General features: G+C 47.4%; 1 protein-coding gene across 1 annotated transcript in view; it reads left to right on the forward strand.

The window, feature by feature from the left end:
• Positions 1-18,363, forward strand: part of slc52a3-1 (solute carrier family 52 member 3-1) — a 51,694-nt gene that overhangs the window by 13,040 nt on the left and 20,291 nt on the right. Inside the window, exon 2 of the mRNA XM_073062124.1 lies at positions 3,363-4,513. Coding sequence (XP_072918225.1) covers positions 3,444-4,513 — 1,070 coding nt within the window. The 5' untranslated portion in view covers positions 3,363-3,443. The remainder of the gene's footprint in view (positions 1-3,362; positions 4,514-18,363) is intronic.

Here is an 18,363-nt window from a genome sequence, read left to right on the forward strand (position 1 = left end):
GTTTATTCTGCACCTCCCTCCGCAGGTGGGATTTCATGACATTATGCAAGATCTCAGATTCCTGTTCATGAACGGCATTACTGTGTTTGATTTGTCGTTGCATGAACAGAGTTGTGAAACACAAAAAGGAAGCTGTCCACCTTGCGCTGTAGAGAAATCTCTTCCTTGTCCATCAATTTAATGGACTTCTTGAAGGTTTGGATAAACCTTTCAGCTAATCCTTTATTGCTGGGTGGTGAGGAGCCGACTTGAAATGTCTGATGCCATTTTCCATCATGAACAGTCAGAACTCTTTAGACATGTATTGTGGTCCATCGTCAATCACAATTTGTCTGGGTAAAGCCGTTTCTGGTGAAGGTAGTCCTCATACCGGAGACAGTCTTTGCTGAGGTGGTTGACTTCATTGGTATAACCTCCGACCACTTTGAATGAACATCCACGGCATTCGGAAACATGGAGGCCATGAATGGCCCAGTAAAGTCAATATGTACCCTTTGCCACGATGGCTACTCCCACGGGTGTAACTCTGCTCATGGGGGTGCATTTTGAACTTTTTGGCATCCCAAACAGCTTTTGGCCAAGCCTTCAATGTGTTTATCTATTCCCTTCTCAAATATCTTCTTTCTAGCGTTAACCTGCTGTGCCAGTCTCTGGCTAGTGCTACCACTTGGTCTGCAGTTGCCTGTTAATGCCACACTGAGAGATTTGATTGAGTGCTGGTCAAGTTGGGTTTTTCTCAACCATTCATATCTGAAATGTGCTGGTGTTCCACTTTTTAATACATAAAGCTCTAACTGCTGTGTGTGGCCTCCATATGTCATATTCACCTTTAATTTGGCTTTGGGAGACACTTTTTCACCTGTGTAAGTCTTTAGCATCTCTGAGGTCTTCTCTAATGGTATCTTAGAAAACAATCTGTTGTAGTCAGCCTCTGGAATCATGGACAAAGTGGAGCCTGTGTCCAGCTCCATTTTCAGATTTACATTGGACACATCTATTGTGATCCTAATTATTATGTAATCTGTGTCAGTTATACTATGCAGTTCTAGGTATGACAGTTGACCTTTGTCAAACTCTACACTGTCTGAATCTGTTTGCCATTCAGTAACTTTATGTATTTGCTTAGTTTTGTGTTTGAGATGTTTCATTCAGATGTGCTTTTTGTCTGCCTTGCATACTCTCTCTATGGTTACATCCACACTACGCCGGATAAATCCGTAACCAAAGCTCTTTCTCTTCGATTTTACCCTCAGTCCACACTAAAACGGCGTTTTCATCCCCCCAAACTGGAGCTTTTCAGAAGCGCTTTCCAAGGTGGGTATTTTTGAAAACTTTGCTCGGGCAGATCAGTGTGGACGGAGTAACCGGAGACTTCTGAAAACGCTGTCAGACGGCAGTGCACCATTTCATTGTTTTCTTGAACGCAACCTAACAATTTCAGAACAGACAGCAAAGAGACTGAAGCCAGAAGAGTTAGAAATGTACTCACCAAATACTTTGACCCATAACTTACTGAATAAATAAGTATACTGTACTCACTTTGCCCTGTTTTCTGTCCTTGCTTGTATGAAGGTGGTTTACCTATTTATGCAAGTACTTCTCTGACAATAGATGTGTAACAGCCTAATGTAACATTGTATGGAAATACAAGATAACACTGATGCAGACATGTTTTATACATTTAACAAGGTGCTTTATTAATGCAACAGAGTTAGTCAGTTTTTCAATGTTCATCGTCAGCCGGGTCAATCTGTCTGTGAACCAGTATTTGTTTTTTTTAGTTTTAAATTTTCCTGCACAAGGGCCAACAGCTGCCCGTCGTTTTAAGTTTTTCTAGTATGTAACTACACAAATGCCCACTTTTATGGCGAGATTCAACACCAAACACGTCGCTTGTTTTCGGTAGATGTGTCCTGTGCATGCACAGGAAGAGGAGATTCGCTGAAATCTCTGTTTCAATGTGGATAGAGATATTTTCAAAAACACATAGTGTGGACGCCTATCGTTTTTACGTGAAACCAGCATTTTCAAAATTATCCGGTCTAGTGTGGACGTAGCCTATGTGACCTTGTCTGTGACTCTTTCTGCAGACCTTTTCTTTGAACCAACAGTCATTTGCATCATGGGAGGATTTGCCACATCATTAACATCTTTGGCTTTTTGCACCATTCAGGAACATTTGTGCATTCCACATTCTGACCTCCTTTTCTGTAGTTCTGCTGCATCCTTTGCTGCAGTCTCTAATGACATTGCAATGGTCAATGCCCGTTCTAAGGTTAGATCTCTTTCTGACAGTAGCATCTTCTGACTGCTTTGACTATGCATGCCACATACAAACCCGTCCCTTAATGGATCAGAAAGTCCATCTCTAAAGTCACGTTACTGGGAAAGTTTGCGCAGTTCTGCAAAGTATTCGGAAAGGCTTTCATCTTTTGACTAGTTCCCTTTGTAAAATCTAAATCTCTCAGCTATTACCAGCGCTCAAGTAACTTTGTGAAATTGTAACAATTTAATTGAACGTCTTGCTTGCTGGCTTTGCTAGGTTGCATAAGAGACTGTACGTTCTTCGGTCCATTCAGCTAAGAAGTGTAGAGGCTTTCTTTTGTTCCTCCACATTGTTTGCATTACAATACAGCTCAACCTTCTCAATATATGACTCCCAGCCTTCATTAGCACCATATTATTTGTCACCTTTCCCGACTGAAACCATTGCCACGGTATTTTCACTTCAAATCCAGCACGTCTTTCACTGTTGCTATGCACTCTATTCACGTGTTTGTCTGTGTCCGCGACGGCCTCCTCATGCTGCTTAACTCTCGCTGTTTTGTTCCGTAACTTTTGGTGCAGTTCCTGATATTTCGGACATTTAGGTTCATACTCGTCCCCCATTTGTGGTGTCTGTGCACAAATACATATCAATGAAATAAAAGCATGCACATGGGAGATGGTTGTAACTGGTGTATATTCACATTGCAGTGAGAGAGAGAGAACAATGTGCATGCACAGACAACAGATCAATATGTAGTGCTAAGTGGGTGGGGGGTGATTGCTCTAAATGAAATAGATCCATACATTACAGCAGTAATCATTTCTTTGTTAAGTGTAGTAGTGTAGGGTGTATGGGGTGTCCAGCGAGGAGTAGCCCCTCTGATGAAGGGGCTAATGTCCCTTCTGGGGCAGCTTGCTCAGCTTTGGTCCTCACCGGACACTCAGCTCTCACCTGTGGCTCCAAGTAGCTGTCTGACTGTGACAGTGGCCACACCCCGATATAGCTGTTCATCTTAAAACTGTCAAACTTACCACAGATTCATGCAGCGCCAAACAGGCCCAATACGCTAACTGTTTTCCTTTCATGCTTTCAGGAAACGTGTGCGACTTTCGGGGGCCCACCTTCGAATGCAAGCGCTCACCGTCCCCTTTACTGACCAGTCTGGGGCTGCACCATGGCGCTCGGCGTGCACCTCCTGGCCTGTATATTCGGCACGGGCTCGTGGATCGCCATCAACGGACTCTGGGTGGAGCTGCCGCTCATCGTGAATGTACTTCCCGAGGGCTGGGACCTCCCCTCGTACCTCACTGTCATTATCCAGCTGGCCAATGTGGGGCCTCTGTCAGTCACTCTCATGCACAAGTTTGCACCAGGGAAGATGAAGGAGATTATCGCCATCTACATCATCATCAGCATTGGGATAATGGCTAGCTTGTTGATGGTGTTCTTTTGGAAGGAAACCACACTCCTGGCGGGCAGATTGCACAGCACAGCATTTCTGATCCTGACGTTTTTCTTATCGTTGGTGGACTGCACCTCTTCCGTGACATTCCTCCCATTCATGATGAGGCTCCAGACCTCGTACATCACCACCTACTTCATCGGAGAAGGGCTGAGCGGTTTTCTCCCGGGTCTAGTGGCCATTGGCCAAGGCGCAGGGATGATCATGTGTGTGAATGTCTCGAAACCAGCCAACGTGACCACGGAGAACATCACTGATGGGGCAGGTCTCCACCAGACCGAAGCCCGCTACTTGCCTGCCAACTTCTCCACTGAGACCTTCCTGGTTTTCCTCACGGTCATGATGGTCTTCTGCCTGGTGGCTTTTGCTCTGCTCACTCGGGTCGCCTGCTTACCTCACAAGAATCCCAGCGAAGAAGGGGTCTCCAATCAAGTAGTTTGTGTCTCCACCACTGAATCAGAATCGAGCAAATACATCTCCAAGAGACCAGCAGACGTCCAAAACCCTGGTATGAACAACCTTCAGAAACAGGCCGCCAATTCTGCGCGGGCAGCTGATGCACAAAATCTGACAAGCGGAGTGCTGGCGGGGTATTCCAAGCATCAGTTCCTCTTCCTTTACCTTCTGGTGGTCTGGGTGAATTCACTGACCAATGGCTTCCTACCACCAGTGCAGAGTTACTCGTGTTTGCCCTATGGAAACACTGCCTACCACCTGTCTGCTGCCTTGAGTTCCTTTGCTAACCCTGGCGCTTGTATGATTGCTTTAATCCTGCCCAACAGGTAAGTCACAATGGTGATCCATGGGTTTTACTGAAATGATAGAATCAGAATTGGCTTTATTATCACTGACATATGTCATGAAAGATATTGTTTTGTGGCAGCAGTACGGTGCAATACAAACAGTACTGCACTACAGTGTTTTTCTCCTCCGGCTGTCCACCGATTTTCGATGATGACTGAGGCCTGGGCAGGGTCGTGTGGAAGGCCGGCAGTTGCCCAAGCTGCAAGTCTCCCCTCTCCACTGATGTTATGCAAGGGAAGGGCATTAGGACCCATATAACTTGGCACCGGTGTCGTCGCAGAGCAGCGTGTGGTTAAGTGCCTTGCTCAAGGACACAACACGCGGCCTCAGCTGAGGCTCGAACTAGCGACCTTCAGATCACTAGACCGATGTCTTATCCACTTGGCCACGTGCCACAGTGCAATACTTTTAAAAACATTATAAATAAATATAGTGCAAAAGTTGAATAGTGAAGTAGTGATTTTGGGTTCAATACCACTCAGAAATCTGATGGCAGAGGGGAAGTACAGTATGTATCTGTTCCTAACACCATCTTTAGGCTCCTGTTCCTCCTGGTTGATGGTGGTAACGAGAAGAGGGCATGTCCCAGGTCGTGAAGGTCGTTAATGATGGAGGCCACCTTCTTGGGGCGCTACATTTTGAGATTGTCCTCGATGGTGGGGAAAGGGGTGTCTGTGATGGAGCTGGCTGGGCCTACAACCCTTTTCTAGGGGTAAAGTGTGGTATAGGTACTTCCAGTACCTTCGAGTCGCCCCACCCTGCAACCCCTGATTTAACCCTAGCCTAATCACAGGACAATTTACAATGATCAATTAACCTATCAATTGGTAGGTCTTTGGAGTGTGGGAGGAAATCAGAACAGCTGGAGGAAACCCACTCAGTCACAGGGAAAACATACAACCTCCTTACAGGCAGCAGCAGGAATTGAACCTGTGTCGGTGGTACTGAAAACTACTACACTGCCATGATCCTGTGCATTGACGCTGCTATAGCAGACGGTGAAGCAACCAGTCAGAATGTTCTCCACGGTACATCTGTGGAAATTTGCTAAGAGTCTTTGGTGACAAACCAAATCACCTCAAGGTCCTAATGAAATATAGCCATTGTGTTGCACCAATGTGTTGGGTCCGGGACAGATTCACAGAGAAGTTGAAACATACTCTGAATAACATATTGATGTCTAAAAAACTTGACACCAGCTTTTTGGGGCATTCTTTTTCTTTAAATTTTTATGTTCACAAGCTGCCCATAGATTGAGGGCATACACTCAGTGGCTACTCTATTTGGTACATCTGTACACCTGCTTGTTAATGCAATTCTCTAATCAGCCAATCATGTGGCAGCAACTCAATGTGTAAAAGCATGCAGACATGGTCAAGAGGTTCAGTTGTTGCTTGGACCAAACCAGAGAATGGGGAAGAAATGTGATCTAAGTGACTCTGACTGTGGAATGATTGTTGGTGCTAGATGGGGTGGTTTGAGTATCTCAGAAGCTGACGATCTTCTGGGATTTTCATAGACAACAGTCTCCAGAATTTACAAAGAATGGTGCTAAAAACAAAAAAACATCCAGTGAGTGGCAGTTCTGTGGATGAAATGGCCTTGTGGATGAGAGAGGTCAGAGGGAATGGTCAGACTGGTTCAAGCTGACAGGAAGGCAACAATAACTTAAATAACCACACGTTACAACAGCGGTGTGCCCGAAAGCATCTCTGAATCATAACACATCAAACCTTGAAATGGATGGGCTACAGCAGCCCGAACCCATGAACATATACTCAGTGGCCACAGAGTATATTTGTCAATTGCTATCTGTCCATATGAGGAAACATTTGGTTTGAAGACCATTTTTGTTTCTATTTGTCAGTGTTAAATTGTATTCATTCCAATCGGCAGCGGAACAAATAATCTGGTTATCATTTCAATAACTTAAACATTGACCAAAAACAGACACAAATACTCAGAGGCCATTTTATTAAGTGGACCTAATAAAGTGCCAATCATGGTCTTCTGCTGCTGTAGCCCATCCATTTCAAGGTACAAAGTGTTAAGATTCAGAGTTGCTTTCCTGCACACCACTGTTCTAACGCGTGGTTATCTGAGTTACTGTGGCCTTCCTGTCAGCTTGAACCAGTCTGACCGTTCTCCTCTAACCTGTCTCATTAACAAGGCCTTTTTGCCCACAGAACAGTCACTCACTGGATTTGTTCTTTTGTTTCTTGAACCATTCTGTGTAAACTCTAGAGACAGCTGTGCATGAAAATCCCAACAGTTTCTGAGATACTCAAACCACCCCATCTGGTACCAACAATCATTTCACTGTCAAAGTCACTTAGATCCCATTTCTTCCCCATTCTGATGTTCGGTCTGAGCAACAACTGAACCTCTTTACCATGTCTGCGTGGTTTAATACATGTAATTGCTGCCACATGATTGGCTGATTAGATATTTGCCTTAATGAGCAGGTGTACGGGTGTTTCTAATAAAGTGGCCACTGACTGGTTAAGAGTGAATACTGCAGTGGGTGGTCTAGGGGGAATAAGGTGGGAAGGTTATTATCCCTGAATGTCATTAGGGAACACAGAAGGGCTCTTATGACAATTTTAGGTGTGCTGTCTATGAGTTTCTAAACGTTACAGATTGGTTTTAATTACTTGAAGTACACTCTATAGTGGCTGAGATTTAGCATTAATTTCAAGAGCATGAGAATATAAAAGCACAGATCAGACCACACGGAGTACTGTAAGTAGATTTGGGTCTCTTCTCTGAGAAAAGATGTGCTGGTATTGAGAAGAGTCCAGAAGAGGTTCATGAGTATGATCCCAGGAGTGAAAGGGTTAATGTACGAGGGCTGTTTGATGGCTCTGGGCTTGTACTCACTGGTGTTTAAAGGAACAAGGAGGCGATTCTTTGAAACCCAGTGAATACTGAAAAGCCTAGATAGAGTGGGAGTGGAGAGGATGCTTCCTATATTGGGGGAGCCTATGATCAGAGTAGATTCAGAATATAAGGATGCCCCTTTAGAACAGAGATGTGAAGGAATTTCTTTAGCCAGAGGGAAATGAATCTGTGGAATTCATCACCATAGGTGGCTGTGGAGACCAAGTTATTGGGTATATTTAAAGTGAAGGTTGCTAAGTTCTTGATTAGTAAGGGCATCAGAAGTTATGGGGAGAAGACAGGGAATTGGGGTTGAGAGGGATAATAAATCAGCCATGATTGAACGGTGGAGTAGACTCAATGTGCTGAATGGCTTAATTCTGCTCCTATGTCTTAATGCATCTACTGAGCCTGTAATTTTCAAACAATAATCTGTCAGGAAAGGCAGAAATGGAATGCAGTGGAATTTGCCTGCAAGCAAATATGCATTTTAATAGAATAAAATGTTCTGCTTTGCAGAAAGCTTAATAATAGACCTGTTATTGCAAAAGAGATCTGTTGACCTGCTATTTCTTCGCCCTTAGAAAGATGTGTTATGATCAGTAAATATCTGCCTGCAAGTACGATTGACAATTTCATTATTAAGGATAGGAGCAAGGGATTGTGAGGTCTGATCATCAGAGTCTCTCTTCCACCCTTCGGGGTGACACAGTAGCATGGTGGCTAGCACAACGCTTTACAGCACCGGAGACTTGGATTCAATTCCTACCGTTCCCCGTGACTGCGTGGGTTTCCTCTAGGTGCTCCGGTTTCCTTCCACAGTCCACGGACATACCAGTTTGTACGGGTTTGTGGGTTGTAAATTGTCCTGTGATTAGGCTAGGGTTAAATCAGGGGTCAGTGGGCAGTGTAGCTCAAAGGGCTGGAAGGGCCTATTTCACGCTGTATCTCAATAAAATAAATAAATATTTGTCAGGAACACTGCGTACTCAGGGCCTTTAGCATTTTCACAGGTCACTCCCATCCTTCCCACAATCTCTTTAATCCTCTACCATCAGGCAGGAGTTACCATAGCATTAGGGCAAGGACGGTTAGGATTGGATACAGCTTCTTCCCCCAGGCCGTGAGCCTACTGAACTCCTCACCACCACCCAGGTCTCATCACGTCTGAAGTGTCACTGGAGTCTTACTATTTACTCTTTGACCTGGGACATAAATGCACCATATGCTAAATGTCAGTCTCCTGGAATATATTTCATTATTTGTTAATTTATTCGTGGCAATGTTTCTTCACTGTGTTGCGTGTGAGTTATGTGCTGTGTTTGTGCAATGCGGAACATTGTTCCGTTTGACAGTATGCATGACGATGGTTGATGACAACAAACTGGAACTCATACTTGAAGAGCGAACCCTAAGCAGTTGCATGTGACATTCAACAGCAGAGTTACTGCGATGTCCCCGACCGTCAATGTTCTCGGAGCAAACATCACTTGCATTTTTCATTTGTATTTTCCAGTGTTTTGATCCACGCTGGCCTGACTGTAAGGACAGATATTATTAATATTTTAATCAGGGGGTAGCAGTAAACACTGGCCTTGCTGTCATCCCATAATAGAATAAACTCTTTGATAAAAAGAGGATGACTGCCGTTATTAGAATGGTTTACATTTATATTGAGAAATATTTATTTAAAGATACAGTGTGGTAAGAGCCCTTCCTGCCCAACAAGCCCACACTGCCCAATTACACCCATATGGAGAATTAACTTACGCCTTTGTAATGTGGAGGAAACCCACGGTCATGGGGAGACCGTGCAGACAGCAGTGTTTGCATGCTTTTCTGCATCTGCGTGCTTTTATGCACTGAGCTGCTGCCACGTGATTGGCTGATTAGATATTTGCATTAACAAGCAGGTGTACCTAATGAAGTGGCCACTGAGTGTGTAATTCTGGGCAGAGAGACACAAGAAGGAATGAGAGGACAAACGTATTTACTCAGGGGTAAAAGGTGGGCAGTGCAGTGCCACCAGGCATCTAGGTCCTATCCCAATCTCTGCTGGCATATAACCATATAACAATTACAGCACGGAAACAGGCCATTTCGGCCCTTCTAGTCTGTGCCGAACACTTACTCTCACCTAGTCCCACTGACCTGCACTCAGCCCATAACCCTCCATTCCTTTCCTGTCCATATATCTATCCAATTTTTTTTTTAAATGACAATATCGAACCTGCCTCTACCACTTCTACTGGAAGCTCGTTCCACACAGCTACTACTCTCTGAGTAAAGAAGATCCCCCTTGTGTTACCCCTAAACTTTTGCCCCCTAACTCTCAACTCATGTCACACAACACACACAAAATGCTGGTGGAACACAGCAGGCCAGGCAGCATCTATAAGGAGAAGCACTGTCGACGTTTTGGGCCGAGACCCTTCGTCAGGACTAACTGAAAGGAAAGATAGTAAGAGATTTGAAAGTAGTGGGGGGAGGGGGAAATGCGAAATGATAGGAGAAGACCGGAGGGGGTGGGATGAAGCTAAGAGCTGAAAAGGTGATTGGCGAAAGTGATACAGAGCTGGAGAAGGGAAAGGATCATGGGACGGGAGGCCTCAGGAGAAAGAAAGGGGGAGGGGGGAGCACCAGAGGGAGATGGAGAACAGGCAGAGTGATGGGCAGAGAGAGAGAGAGAAAAAACAAACAACTAAATATGTCAGGGATGGAGTAAGAAGGGGAGGAGGGGCATTAACGGAAGTTAGAGAAGTCAATGTTCATGCCATCAGGTTTAAGGCTACCCAGCCGGTATATAAGGTGTTGTTCCTCCAACCTGAGTTTGGATTCATTTTGACAGTACAGGAGGCCATGGATAGACATATCAGAGTGGGAATGGGACGTGGAATTAAAATGTGTGGCCACTGGGAGGTCCTGCTTTCTCTGGCGGACCAAGCGTAGGTGTTCAGCGAAACGGTCTCCCAGTCTGCGTCGGGTCTCACCAATATATAAAAGGCCACACCGGGAGCACCGGACGCAGTATACCACACCAGCCGACTCACAGGTGAAGTGTCGCCTCACCTGGAAGGACTGTCTGGGACCCTGAATGGTGGTGAGGGAGGAAGTGTAAGGGCAGGTGTAGCACTCGTTCTGCTTACAAGGATAAGTGCCAGGAGGGAGATCGGTGGGAAGGGATGGGGGTGACGAGTGGACAAGGGAGTCGCATAGGGAGTGATCCCTGTGGAAAGCAGAAAGGGGGGGGAGGGAAAGATGTGCTTGGTAGTGGGATCCCGTTGGAGGTGGCGGAAGTTACGGAGAATTATACATTGGACCTGGAGGCTGGTGGGGTGGTAGGTGAGGACAAGGGGAACCCTATCCCGAGTGGGGTGGCGGGCGGATGGGGTGAGGGCAGATGTGCGGAAAATGGGAGAGATGCGTTTGAGAGCAGAGTTGATGGTGGACGAAGGGAAGCCCCTTTGTTTAAAAAGGAAGACATCTCCTTTGTCCTGGAATGAAAAGCCTCATCCTGAGAGCAGATGCGGCTGAGACGGAGGAATTGTGAGAAGGGGATAGCATTTTTGCAAGAGACAGGGTGGGAAGAGGAATAGTCCAGATGGCTGTGAGAGGCTGTAGGCTTATAGTAGATATCAGTAGATAAGCCGGCTCCAGAGATGGAGACAGAAAGATTAAGAAAGGGGAGGGAGGTGTCGGAAATGGACCAGGTAAATTTGAGGGCAGGGTGAAAGTTGGAGGCAAAGTTAATGAAGTCAACGAGCTCAGCATGTGTGCAGGAGGCAGCGCCAATGCAGTCGTCGATGTAGCGAAGGAAAAGAGGGGTACGGATACCCGTATTGACTTGGAACATGGACTGTTCCACAAAGCCAACAAAAAGGCAGGCATAACTGGGACCCATACGGGTGCCCATGGCTACACCCTTGGTTTGGAGGAAGTGGGAGGAGCCAAAGGAGAAATTATTGAGAGTAAGAACTAATTCCGCTAGACGGAGGAGAGAGGTCATAGAGGGGAATTGGTTAGGTCTGGAATCCAAAAAGAAGCAAAGAGCTTTGAGACCGTCTGGGTGGTGGATGGAGGTATATAGGGACTGGACGTCCATGGTGAAAATAAGGCGGTGGGGGCCAGGGAACATAAAATCACTGAAAAAATTCAAAGCATGAGAAGTGTCACGACATAGGTGGGAAGAGATTGAACAAGGGGGGATAAGACAGTGTCAAGGTATGCAGAAATGAGTTCGGTGGGGCAGGAGCAAGCTGAGACAATAGGTCTACCTGGACAGGCAGGTTTGTGGATCTTGGGTAGGAGGTAGAAACGGGAAGTGCGGGGTGTGGAAACTATGAGGTTGGTGGCAGTGGATGGGAGATCCCCAGAGCTGATAAGGTTGGTGATGGTATAGGAGACAGTGGCCTGGTGCTCCTTAGTGGGGTCATGATCAAGGGGTAAATAAGAGGAGGTATCAGAGAATTGTCACTGTGCCTCGGCCAAGTAGAGGTCAGTATGCCAGACAACAGCTCCCCTCTTATCAGCGGGTTTTATAGTGAGGTTGGGATTGGTGCGGAGGGAGCGGAGAGCAGAGCGTTCAGAAGGATTTAGGTTGGAATTGGAACACGGTGTGATGAAGCCGAGATGGTTGATGTCCCGTCGGCAATTAGCAATAAAGAGATCCAGAGCAGGCAGAAGACAAGAGCAGGGTGTCCATGAAGAGGAGGAGGGTTGAAGACAGGAGAAGGGGTCATTGGTGGGGGTAGGAGAATCCTTGTCAAAGAAGTAAGCTCAGAGACGGAGCCGGCGGAAGAAGAGTTCAGCGTCATGGCGTACACGGAACTCGCTGAGGTGTGGGCGAAGGGGGACAAAGCTGAGGCCCTTACTGAGGACAGAGCGCTCTGCCTCAGAGAGTTGAAGGTCGGAGGGAATGGTAAAGACCCGGCACGGATGAGAGATGGGATCAGAGGGGGGAGGGAGGCTGGTGGTGTCAGTGGAGAGGGGAGGGTTGGAGTGAGAGGAAGATGGAGCCTCTGAGGGCCCAGGAGCTGACGATGGGATCTGAGGGAGAGGGGATTGCAGAGTGGTGGTGGGGGAAGGGGAGACGGGAGTCACAATCGCAGCATGTGAAGACCCGGCCTGGAGTTCAAGGCTGGAGTCACAGTCGGTGGTTGCACAATCGCTTTGAAGCTGTCCATGGTCGTTGGAACACGCGTTGATGGTGCTGGAGTCCGGGTTTTCAATATGCCCTGGGTTGCTGGGGCAGCCAAGATCAACGGCCGGGGCCAATCCATGGTAGTTGGAACCCACGTTGATGGTGCTGGAGTCCGGGTTGTGAATATGCCCTGGGTTGCTGGGGCAGCCGAGATCAACAGCCGGGGCAAATCCATGGTAGTTGGAACCCGCGTTGATGGTGCTGGAGTCCGGGTTGTGAATATGCCCTGGGTTGCTGGGGCAGCCGAGATCAACGGCCGGGGCAAATCCATGGTAGTTGGAACCCATGTTGATGGTGCTGGAGTCCGGGTTGTGAATATGCCCTGGGTTGCTGGGGCAGCCAAGATCAACGGCCGGGGCCAATCCATGGTAGTTGGAACCCACGTTGATGGTGCTGGAGTCCGGGTTGTGAATATGCCCTGGGTTGCTGGGGCAGCCGAGATCAACGGCCGGGGCAAATCCATGGTAGTTGGAACCCGCGTTGATGGTGCTGGAGTCCGGGTTGTGAATATGCCCTGGGTTGCTGGGGCAGCCGAGATCAACGGCCGGGGCAAATCCATGGTAGTTGGAACCCACGTTGATGGTGCTGGAGTCCGGGTTGTGAATATGCCCTGGGTTGCTGGGGCAGCCGAGATCAACGGCCGGGGCAAATCCATGGTAGTTGGAACCCACGTTGATGGTGCTGGAGTCCGGGTTGTGAATATGCCCTGGGTTGCTGGGGCAGCCGAGATCAACGGCCGGGGCAAATCCATGGTAGTTGGAACCCACGTTGATGGTGCTGGAGTCCGGGTTGTGAATATGCCCTGGGTTGCTGGGGCAGCAGAGATCAACGGCCGGGGCAAATCCATGGTAGTTGGAACCCGCGTTGATGGTGCTGGAGTCCGGGTTGTGAATATGCCCTGGGTTGCTGGGGCAGCCAAGATCAACGGCCAGGGTGAATCCATGGCCATTGGAACACGTGGTGATGGCGCTGGAGTCCGGGTTTTCAATATGCCCTGGGTCGCTGGGGCAGCTGAGATTGACTACCGGGGCCGGAGACGCGATACGAAGACCATGCTCTGGGGTCTGCAGATGGAAGATCTTGCGATCCTTGCAGGACGTGATAAAGTCAAAGAAACGGCGATTGCACACATGGATCCGACAGAGGATGAAATAACGGACAGGTCCATTGCAAACGGAGAAAAAAGTGTCCCGGGGGCGTGGAAGGGATTGTGATAGGGACGCCAGGTACCTTCTCATGGCGGAGAGTGTCACCCTCAGAGCTCGACGGGAGAAACAACGGGAGGCAGAGTCAATTAAATGTGAGTACCTGGGATCCTCAGAAGGTCCAATTTGAGAAGCTCGAAAACGGATCCTGAAGCCAACTGGAGTCAGTTGGCGGCGGAGACACGGTCCAAGGAAGGATATATGGCTGTAATAGCGGGTCTGGGTCAAAATGTGATCGAAAAGTTGAAGGGCCGAAGGAATTGTAGATGGGGAGCAGCGAGAGAGGGTTCTCATGTCCTCTTGTTTGAACCTCCCCTACTCTCAATGGAAAAAGCCTATCCACGTCAACTCTATCTATCCCCCTCATGATTTTAAATACTTTTATCAAGTCCCCCCTCAACCTTCTACGCTCCAAAGAATAAAGACCTAACTTGTTCAACCTTTCCCTGTAACTTAGGTGCTGAATCCCAGGTAACATTCTAGTAAATCTCCTCTGTACTCTCTCTATTTTGTTGACATCTTTCCTATAATTCGGTGACCAGAACTGTACACAATACTCCAAATTTGGCCTCACCAATGCCTTGTACAATTTTAACATTACATCCCAACTCCTATACTCAATGCTCTGATTTATAAAGGCCAGCATACCAAAAGCTTTCTTCACCACCCTATCCACATGAGATTCCACCTTCAGGGAACTATGCACCATTATTCCTAGATCACTCTGTTCTACTGCATTCCTCAATACCCTACCATTTACTATGTATGTCCTATTTTGATTAGTCTTACCAAAATGTAGCTACCACTTCACACTCATCTGGGTTGAACTCCATCTACCACTTGTCAGCCCAGTTTTGCATCCTATCGATGTCCCTCTGTAACCTCTGACAGCCCTCCACACTATCCACAACACCTCCAACCTTTGTGTCATCAGCAAACTTACTAACCCATCCCTCCACTTCCTCATCCAGGACACTTATAAAAATCACGAAGAGTAAGGGTCCCAGAACAGATCCCTGAGGCACACCACTGCAGGGCGATGGGGAATGAGTGAAGGATTGGAAGTAAAGGGATTGCATTGCTAGGATTGGCAATGGACCAAATGGCTTCCTGCGGTCAGTCAGTAAGCCCATCATCCCTACTGGGGCGTAGTCCTCTGTCTTGGGCCAGTTTTACAAGTTGTCGAAGATCCTTCCTCCTCCAGGATTAAGTTGTTTGGAGCTTTTGTTTGTGTTTGTAGCTTTGGGTTTTTATGGGATGGGGTTGCTAGCCTCATGCCCAAACCTCATCCTTTCACAGTCAGGCCAGGAACCATCCATGGCAGAGTTATCTCCTCCTGTGCTCTAATGATTCTGCGATGGATTGAGTGTGCTATAAATAGAGTTTTAGTCATAGAGCTTTACATTACAGAAACAGGCCCTTTGGCCCATCTAGTATATACTGATCTATTATTCTGCCTAGTCCCATTGACCTGCACCGGGACCATAGCCCCCCCCCCACCCCTCCCATCCAAGTACCTATCCAAATTTCTCTTAAGTGTTGAAACCTACCCTGCATTCACCACGTGCGTTGGCCGTTCATTCCACACTCTCACCACCTTCTGAGTGAAGAAGTTTCTCCTCACGTTCCCCTTAAATATTTCACATTTCATCCTTAACCTATAACCTCTAGTTATAGTTTCAGTGGAAAAAGCCTGACCCTGTTTTTTGTTCATCATGTGCCCTATTGTCTGGCGTGGGTGATCATGGTCTAACCATGACCATTCACAAACAAGAGAAAACCTGCAGATGCTGGAAATCCGAGCAACACACACAAAATGCTGGAGGAACTCAGCAGGCCAGGCAGCAACTATGGAAAAGAGAACAGTCGGCGTTTCAGACTGAGACCCTCCAACAGGTCTTGCTGAGTTCCTCCAGCATTTTGTGTGAGTTGCTAACCATGACAATGATCGTTCTTGGCAAATTTTTCTACAGAAGTAGAACCATTGCCTTCTTCTGGGCAGTGTCTTTAACAAGGCAGGTGACCCCAGCCATTATCAATACTCTTCAGAGATTGTCTGCCTAGTGCTGGTAGTCGCATAACCAGGACTTGTGATATGCACCAGCTACTCATACGACCATCCACCATCTGTTCCAGTGGTTTCACGTGACCCTGATCGAGGGGCTCAGCTGGTGCTACACCTTGCCCTAGGCTGGCCTACAGGTTAGCGGAGGGAAGGAGTGCCTTACACCTCCTTTGGTAGAGACGTATCTCCTCCCCACCACCCAAATCTGTACCCTGCATTATATACCACTATCAAATCTCCCTTACACTTCAGAAGAGCTGCAATAGTTAAAGTCTATGTTAATGCAGAGCAGTCTCAAATTGGGAAGCAATCACCATTTATAATATTTTCTCCTTTCCCTGTGGAAGGCACTAATTAGAATTTTGTTGGCTGCACTCTGCTCTTTGCCTTCGTGCTGCTGATTTTCCCTTCCGTCAGCACTTTCTTGTTACTCTGCAGGTCACAATGACCTCGCCGCATTCTGTTCTTTCATCATTCAACAAGGGCCGATTTAGGACATAGGACATAGCGCAGGTACAGGCTCTTCAGCCCACAGCGTTGTGTTAAACAAATTAAACCAGTCATTAAAATCCTAACCCCTTCTGCAGATACACAATAAGGGTGCCACTGTGGTGTAGCGGTTAGCACGATGCTTTTATAGTTAGGGGCGTTCTGGAGCTCGGAGTTCAATTCCGGCGTCCTCTGTTATTCCTGCGAAGGTGTGGTCTTCCTCCGGGTGCTCTGGTTTCCTCCCACCGTCCAAAGACCGACTGGTTTGTAGGTTAATAGATCATTGTAAATTGCCCTGTGATTAGGTTAGCATTAAATAAGTGGGTTGCTGGGCGGTGTGGCTCAGTGGCAGGAAGGTCCTGCCCCAAATAAAAATAGAAGTAAACAGCACAGGAACAGCCCTTCAGCCCACTGCTCTGTGCTGGATAAATTAAACTAGTCATTAAAAGCCCAATTCCTACTCCCTAGACAAGGTCCGTATGGGCGCCACGGCGGTGCAGTGGTGAGCGTGACGTTATCGCAGCTCGAGGCGATTTGGAGTTCGGTGCTCAATACCGTCGGGAGTTTGTACGGTCTCTCCTCTAGGTGCGCCAGTTACATCCCACAGTCAAAAAAACGTACCGGTCAGTAGGTGGATTGGTCATTGTAAATTGCCCTGTGATTAGGTGGGTTACTGGACGGTGCCTTTTCTGCATTGTATCTCTAGGTCCCTCCATTCTCTGCATATTCCTGTGTAATAACCTTCTGAATGCCTCTATCATATTTACTTCCATTACCACCCTTGATAGGGTCCAAGCCTAAAGCTGTCAAAGCAACTTACTTGCCCCACACAACATTTCTGAACTTTCTCACCTTAAATGCCTTCCATTTTGTATTAGTCAGTCTGACCCTGGCAGAAAAGTACTGGAGGCACTGGTAGCACAAAACAGGGTGGTGCGGTGGCGTAGCACTTTACAGTGCCAGCGAATGAGGTTCAATTCCTGTCTCAGCCTGTTCTCCCGCAGGGGTTCCCTCCAGACGCTCTGGTTCCCTCCCACAGCCCAAAGTAGGTTAACTGGTCACACGATGGGCAGCGTGGGTTCATTGAGCAGGACGGGCCTGTTACCGCGCTCTGTCTCTAAATGAGTAAGTAAACAGTGCAGCACCAGAACAGGTCCTGACGCTCACAGTGTCCATGCCAAATATGAATCTGTACTAAACAACACAATCTATATCCCTCCATTCCCTGCAAATCCATGTGTCTATCTAACACAGGGGTTCCCACCCTGGGGTCCACAGGTGATTATTGCTATTTGTAAAAAAGGCTGGGAACCCCTGATCTAACAGTTTCTTTAACACATCTGCTTCCAGCATCACCTCGATGGTCCACTTCAGGCACCCATCACTCTGTGTGTACAACCATCAGACTCCTGTACCTAAGTGGCTAACTTTGCTCACCTCAACTCTGAACTGATTTCACAACTTCACTTTCAAGGAATTTACAACTCAGTATAATTTATTTATTTTCCATTATTTGCACAATTTGTCTTCTTTGGCACATTGGTTGTTTGTCTGTTTTTGTTACTAATGTATGGCATCCGAAGGTCCCGCGAGACCATGGATCTGCTCCTGGGAAGTTTTCTCCAGGGCGCAGGCCTGGGCAAGGTTGTATGGAAGACCGGCAGTTGCCCAAGCAGCAAGTCTCCCCTCTCCACGCCACTGATGTTGTCCAAGGGAAGGGCAAGGGCTGATACAGCTTGGCACCGGTGTCGTCACAGGATTTACCAGAGCGAGGTTGAAGGCAACGCCGGACCGCCTTAGGGACTCCAGCTCTGGATTTGTCCTCAGGATTTACTCCCAAAGCCTTTCCCATAAGTGGGTATGGCCGCAAGGAAGCGGAGGTTTGAAATCAGAGTTTTCCCCCTCTTAGATGGACTGCCTTCCCAGGCTGACAAGCTCCATCTACCCGAATTGTTACTTATAGGTTTTCAGAAATTCTAATGTATTTCT

Source organism: Hemitrygon akajei, chromosome 11 (genome assembly GCF_048418815.1).
Source record: "Hemitrygon akajei chromosome 11, sHemAka1.3, whole genome shotgun sequence".
Lineage (NCBI taxonomy): Eukaryota > Metazoa > Chordata > Chondrichthyes > Myliobatiformes > Dasyatidae > Hemitrygon > Hemitrygon akajei.